This window comes from Hetaerina americana, unplaced genomic scaffold (genome assembly GCF_022747635.1).
Source record: "Hetaerina americana unplaced genomic scaffold, ioHetAmer1.1.p SCAF_4, whole genome shotgun sequence".
Taxonomy (NCBI): domain Eukaryota; kingdom Metazoa; phylum Arthropoda; class Insecta; order Odonata; family Calopterygidae; genus Hetaerina; species Hetaerina americana.
This window is the reverse complement of record NW_027286985.1, coordinates 81,870,724-81,878,178: the sequence shown is the minus strand read 5'-3', so window position 1 is coordinate 81,878,178 and position 7,455 is coordinate 81,870,724. Positions and strand designations below refer to the sequence as shown.

At 35.1% G+C, this 7,455-nt stretch overlaps 1 protein-coding gene across 1 annotated transcript in view; it reads right to left on the bottom strand.

The window, feature by feature from the left end:
* Positions 1-5,059: 5,059 nt before the first annotated feature.
* The window catches only part of LOC139692487 (uncharacterized), a 110,082-nt gene continuing 107,686 nt past the window's right edge, over positions 5,060-7,455 (bottom strand). The window contains exons 4-5 of the mRNA XM_071590705.1: positions 6,040-6,135; positions 5,060-5,699 (exon numbers count right to left, since the gene is read on the bottom strand). Of these exons, the coding sequence (XP_071446806.1) occupies positions 5,060-5,699; positions 6,040-6,135 (736 nt within the window). The remainder of the gene's footprint in view (positions 5,700-6,039; positions 6,136-7,455) is intronic.

Genomic DNA, 7,455 nt, shown 5'->3' with positions numbered 1-7,455 from the left:
GTACACTTATCAACCATTGACCACGAGATGTCACTGTAATAGCCTGCATAATTCGAGGCATTTGAACTTGACATATCATTACATAAATACCAAAAATATTTCTGAAATCAGGATAAATTCGATTTAGTTATTATATATTGAAAGAAATGATGGTACTAATTATCTACTACCGTCGCTCCTCATTTAAGTGACAAAAAATTACAACGATTGAAACAATTTTGGCGCAGATGTAGTGAAAGGCGGAATTTGAACTTCTGTAAGCACAGAATATGCATACCTACCTACTAAAAGGAATCATTCATTAATGAAAAGTACGAATTACAATTTTATTAGTAACGGTGTGCTAATATGTCATGGAAATCGGAAGAGGTAATAGTCGTAAATTCGGAAGAATGTTAAAGGTGATGTAGCATACATACAAATAGGGAGTAGTCATGGTCATTTCATTCATGGCAGAAACGGTAGACAGCTACCATCATGATGATTGCCAGCTAATAACATAACTAATGACATACACTAGGTATTTCCCATGACTTGGGGTGCATATTTGCAAATTGCATACATTGTAGTTAATGTAGTAGACAAACGAACATGAAGTGAAGTTTTCGAGGTATTAAGATTTACGTGTGGTCAGAAATCTTCACCCACCACCATTTTTTACGTGCCATCACACATGATCCATCCATAGACTGCACGGCGACAACATTATAGTTTTACATATACAGGCAACATAACCTGTTATGATGCAGCTAATGAATATATCTAGACTGCTAGGAATATTTAAGCGTATCCCTATGATAGGGCAACTAGAAGTCGACAGAGGTGATGGTGTATAGAGTTGACCATTAAGGAAATTTTCTATTGTGTTATATTGTCTTTAATATAAATGATGTTACTTATACTTCATCAGATTCTTACCTAGGAAAAGCCTTGGTACCCACTCAATGCTAGATGCAAGCGCAATGAAAGACCTCAGTTCACCTATTTTTACGAGGGAATAACTTCTAAAACATTAATCACCTGAATGCTGAGAAAGAGATTGGATGATCCCCTCCCCAACTATTGGAAGGAGCACCAACATCACTCTCCCTTTTTCACTGGGTTATTTTCTAGAAGTATTGTTTTTTATGCTGAAATTCCTAAATGGGATGTACCTCTTAATATGGACATGGAAGTTAATACAAATAGATTTAAGTTGAGAAAATCAGTCAAAGATAAAGGATGTGGTAGCCTAACGACTAGAGTACTTGGCTACAGCCGAGTGATTATCTGGACCATATCTTTCTGTAAAACGATAAGTGACGCAGGAAAAGGAACTGGCTCTTCCATCTTATTTTGTAAATTTCATATGTTGTAGGACTTATTACCTACCCTCACTTATCACACTTGCCATTTGTGTTTAGTGTGCTTTTAAAAGGTAATTTAGGCAACAAATGGCAAGGGATTCTCTCTAAAAAGGTTTGTCTTCTTTTTTAGGCATGGAATTACTTATCTTCAGAGATGATTCTTTTCATAGGGGATTCTGAAGAATGTAATAAACTTTTCAGACACTAGATGCACTTAAGTTTGGCATGAAAATTTCATAGCTGACAATGCATTACCCTCAGAGTGAGATAGTATATTTTTTATTCAAATAGCAGCTAAATTAGAATGACACCATTTGCCGAGTCATTCCCATAAGTATGTACTGTAAATAATTTTTTTTACGTTTTCTCTTTAACACATCCAAAATAAATGCTTATAGAGTAGGACTAATTTTCTTGAAAATCAAATTTTGTATGCAATGCAACTTGCCAGAACACCAGGAGGAAAGGGCACAATTCTCACCCGCTTCTTTCAAGGGCATGCCGCATTACTACCCAACTTTTTTATGGTATGATCAGCACTTTTCTACCTCCACCAGCAACTTATCTGTCATGTCATTAGCTATAATCACTTCAGTGAATTTATTTTGATGGCTGTTTTGCATTTATCCTACATCCAGCCCATTTTTCCCACCCCTTTTCTCTTTCCCTTTCATTTACTGCCCACACCAAAAGGTGTGAGCACCAGGGAGAAAAGAGTGCATAATAGTGGTCACTCAGTATATTTCTCATTGCATGTAAAACTACCACTCTCAGCTAATACACTCAGCCTACTGAATGAACTGAAACTGGCCTCACATCACATCTGATACAGACATATTTTTACATACACTATATATAATTTTTACGTGCATATATACATATGTAAATACAGATGCACGGCATCTATACACGCGTAAGATAACTATGAAGCACTGGGTGCGTGGTATCCATACAAATTCAACTACAAAGTTCTGGGTGCGGGTCATACTTAAGGTGCGCTTTATTGATGGGAAAATACGGTATATGCGGCTTAACATTGAAAAACTGATATGTACATACATATTTTGATTGTTTATGAGTGCACTTCTATGCTTCCAACATTTATAAATGCAATCATAGGTTTGAAACTGGTTATAGTATATTATCTATGAACAACTGCATGTCCCTATATAAAGTCGCAATATATGTAACAAACTGTACAAATATGAAAAATGATGACATCTACCATATGTAAATATGATTATAAGATGAATAAAGTATATTTTCATTGTTATTATTATTACTGATGCGGGAGGATAAGCATAGATTGGAGAGTTTTAAAATGTGGATATGGAGGTTCTAGGAAAAACATGTAAAGAATGGAAAAAAAATTAAGAAGTTCTTTGCATAAGCTGGAGAAGACAAAATAATGGGAGAACTTCACAGGCAGGAAAAGTGGATGCAGATCAAAATGAGAGGCAATGGAATATTGAAGACCGTGACAGGGGGAGAAGGTTGGGTAAACAAGATAGGAGGAAAAAATAAGGACATCTGTTGGACTGAATGGATGTAGAGAGTTTGCTAAGTTTTAAAAATGTTTTCTTGTAAATACGTAAGCGTATTTAGCATTATTTAAGGAACAGTTCAGAACTGTATGAGTGCTTGGTCTGAGGATCCATCAAAAATGGTGGCCTAGACTATGATAATTAAATTGGAGCAAAGAAATAATTTAAATTTGTCTATAAAACTTCAAAACTCAAAATAGAACTTACTGAAATGTCTAGATGAAATGTTTCCCTGAAGAATTCTCATCATATCTGAAGAAGTTGGTTTACTATGACATAATAATACTTTTAAAAAAATGTTATTTTCCTTATTTGCATCACCATGCTGATATATAATCAGGAATCGATGGAAGTGAAAGCTTTCACATACCTTTATTTTTTTTTAATTTTGACTTACATATTCACTGACATAATTGTGTCCATCATAGAGTCATAGGAGGAATTGTCATTGAATATGTTGGGCCTAATTTGAAATACATAGTATGTGAAATCTTCCATTTTCATCAAATCCTGCTTGGATGCATGAATTGTATTAGGAAAGAAGCTTTCACAAAGAGGGAGTTCATGACAGATACATTGAATAAGGATGTTACAAAAGATCAGGGAAACTTTGATCAACCAATCTTTTGCCAAAGGGAAACTCTCACACTTATTCAAAATGGCTAAGGTTAATCCCTTATTTAAAGAATGAGACAAAATTAATAAGAATAACAACATACCAATATCCCTCTAACCTTTTTCAAAGGTTCTTGAGATGGCAATTTACACATATAATAGACTAACCTCTTTCTTTGAAAAATATGCCATATTATCTTAACATCAATTTGGCTATAGGAAAAATATATCCATAATTGATGCTTAATTTTCTAATGGTATTTTAGAGGCCGAGGATAGTAAAGAATTTGTCCATGGCTTATTTATCGATCTCAAAAAAAGCTTTTGGTGCAGTAAATCACAATACACTCCTTATTATTTGGATACGTTAGGAGAAGAGGGCAAGCTAAACAATGGTTTCAGCTCTATCTAAAAGACAAAATACAAATGGTAGAAATAAATATGGTTTCTCAGATTCCCTGCCTCTCAATTGTGGTGTACCCTAAAGCTCAATTATTAGACCAATTCTGTTTTTAGCCTTTATATATGATCTCCCACAAACTGAAGCTCTCTTTCTTTACCCTACTCCACCCTCCTATGTTCCACCTACCTTCTCCATTTTAGCATCCCCCAAAGATCAGCAACCTGGATAGCCAGCCTTTGGAAAGATTATTCTGCACCAGATCTCACATAATGATTTCATAAATAATAGCAATTCATTTATAAATGCATCTAATATTTATTCAGTAAAATTTCTAGCATATTTTGGCAGTAATATAAATGCAGAACCAGAGGCAGAAGGAGCTAGAAAAAGCATTCAAAATGTACAAAAGAGGCATCTTGCTTCAGAACAGCAAGCTGCTTAAATGGTACACACACATAGATACAGAGAAATTATTTCCCCATAGCCGCTTCACAAATCCTATATTTCTGAGTAATGAATATTCTTGCCACAACTGCCTACTACAGATTTAAAAAAATTTGGTCCAGTCAATTGCATTCTTCTGGCAATTATAATTATGAGATGTTACTGACAAAAATGTATTACACAACCAAATATAAAATTGTTTTCCTATACTTGGACGGTTTACATAACTACACTATGAAATCTAAAATGATTCTCAATTTCAATACTCTTGAGAGCAGGTACAAACTTTAGAATAAAATATTTTTCAGGCTAGTGTTGGGGATATACTATAAAGGTATTTCATTTCAACTGAACCAATGAAGAAGCATTCATCATTGACAAAACTTAAAACAATTTTAATTGCATTTCTGAGCATTCACAATAAATTTTAAAAGATCAATTCTAAAATAACTTAAAATGCACGAAGGAAACTATAAATACACAATCTTTCTACCAAGTTTACGAAAACATGGAAAAGAAAGGACAACTTATAGACATTCATCATTTACAGGTTATTTGCTAAATGAAGCACTTAATAGCCACACTTGCAGAATGAATACATTTTTGCAATTCATGGAAAAACCAATTTCCACTAATGTTATTCATGCTTCATAATACTTGGATTATTTTCTTCAGGATGTTATTTTAAATCCTTTCCATGGCTGTGCTCAGACCCAAAGCACAGTTAATCCTTCACCCTTGGTACAGTCTGGGAGTCCCACCTCATGAAATGAGCCACGTGCTACCCCTTCATTTTTCATCCCTTCTTGGAATGAACCAAGTGATGAGAACCCACTCTCTTCCTCTTCTGGCAAACGTTCTGTGCACTGATTCATGTGGTTTCCCTTCTGGTTTACACTAAGGGGTGACACTACTTGACAATTATAAGATTTTGATGGCGTTGCACATATTTGATGAGCCCCCTCGGGCACCTTTGGACCCCTTAATCTTACTCCATTCTGGCGACCTCCCCATGCCCTCTGCCCCTCCCATAGTCTCTGACCACCCTCGGAAACAAGTCGAAAAGCTTCCTCCTCCCTCTCGGTAAGACTAGTACCATTAGTTGCCTTAGGTTGAGAGCCACTTGGCAGAGGAAGATGTGGAGGAGGACTGGAGGGGGTCATCTGCTGTGGTGTGCTCACATTCATGGACCTTCCACTGATGGAATTATTTTCACTGAGGCATGCCAATAGCTGATTCGGCTCAGGGGTTGTGGCTGCAAGTACTGATCTCACTGTTCTAAGAAGGCGCTGAGCTTCTGAGCCAATTCTCTCTGTGCTGGAAGATGAGTCCCTCCGCCGACGTCGCCTGATCAAATACAAATGTTCATTAAATAATTAAAGTGAATGTTAGCAACCTAGATTGGTTTCTAGGTTCAAATGGCCAAACGATGGCTCATGCTTACATATGAAAATGAATCAAGAATCCTTGAGGTTTTTACTTATGCCCGAAACTAATCTGGAGAACATCATAATTATGTTCCAAAAAAATATGTTAAGTTTTTGATCCCATGAAAGTACATTCCATTTAGCAAGCAGGAACCTGCTTTTCAAATATTGTTAAGTCAATCTACATTGAGTAAACTGGGAAAAACATGCTGGTAGGAAATGACACATAACATTTTTTAGAAGAGAAAGAGCTTTCTTACCATGAAATATCTCGTAAAGGAGAATTATCAAATGATGAACCAGGTCTTATTGTGCATGAAAGTCCATTGGCAGGTGAGTCACATAGATTGATATTCCTAAAATAAAAACATAGAATTCTTACATAAATACATTTTGTCCATACAATAGTTTTAGGGAGTATCTGTCTAATAGACCTAATATAATCTATTTGTTTATGTGAAATGTCAATGCTTAAATGTGCATCCACATGCACAAACTAATTTGATATCAGAAAAAAAACTGAATCTGACAGGAGGGAATAGTGAATATCTGAATCCATTGGCAATTTTAAGATGAATGCATGATTTATGTTTAGTTAATACCAGAAAAAAACTTATATTGATGACAATATTTCTTTGCATAATGAGGAAAATTCATGGAATGGCCATGGTTGCTTATCTAAGTGAGCAGTTGTCATTGAAGTAGTGGCTGAAATCACATTTTTCTTATGTTTACTTAAACTTGTTCTGAGATAACCAGACATACACAAGAAACTGAAGCGAGGTTACATTTTTAGAATTATCAATAAACAATTAAAGTGAAAATATTTCAAATTAAATACATGCTCATTTGCACATACTTTAATTCCCATCACAAGTGATTTCATGGGTTAACTCTAGTTAGGAATGATCATTAAGAGGAAGCAAAGCTTGTGAAGTTCACTGTTGGTCACACAAGGCTTCAAGTTCCATTGGAAGAATCCTCCTTTAGTGTGAATCTCATGGCATACCATGAACGTGAAATTTCCTGCTACAGAATGCCAATATTGCCAAAATACCTGAACAACCCCAACTATCATTGAGAAGATAATTTAATTCTGGGAGTTGATTACCAATTAAGTTGCATAACTAATTGAGCTTAGAGTTCAATCACATGATTTTATGGGGTATTGGCATTTTAAAGAGCTATGACTAAAATATGCATGCATCAAAATAGTTTACAACTTGTCCTATAGCATCATGGAATTTTAACAGATTTGTATAGCCAAGTGATGAAATAATAGGCATTAATAATGATGAGTTGACATCTATAAACACCGCAATCACCATTACCGCAAAGAGTAATTTTAGTTGAATGATACGACGATTTCTTATGCCATTTTGAAAATGGTAAAACATATAAAATCTTTTGGCATTTAATAATATTAAATTCCCAAGGCATGGTTTTTAGAGCTCAAAACAATACTTGTCTATAATATGCATCTACGAGTCATCTATATATTGAATCATGTAGCTCATTAGAAGTCAATACCTAATACTGGAGAATCACAATGAACATGATTTCAATACCCATTAGAGTAGAGTTTTACTTGTAAAAGGCATGCTTTTGCTGCTGCCAGTTACACGAGATATCACATTTATAGGTGCTCAAATTGATGAGGTCCTATGTCATCATTT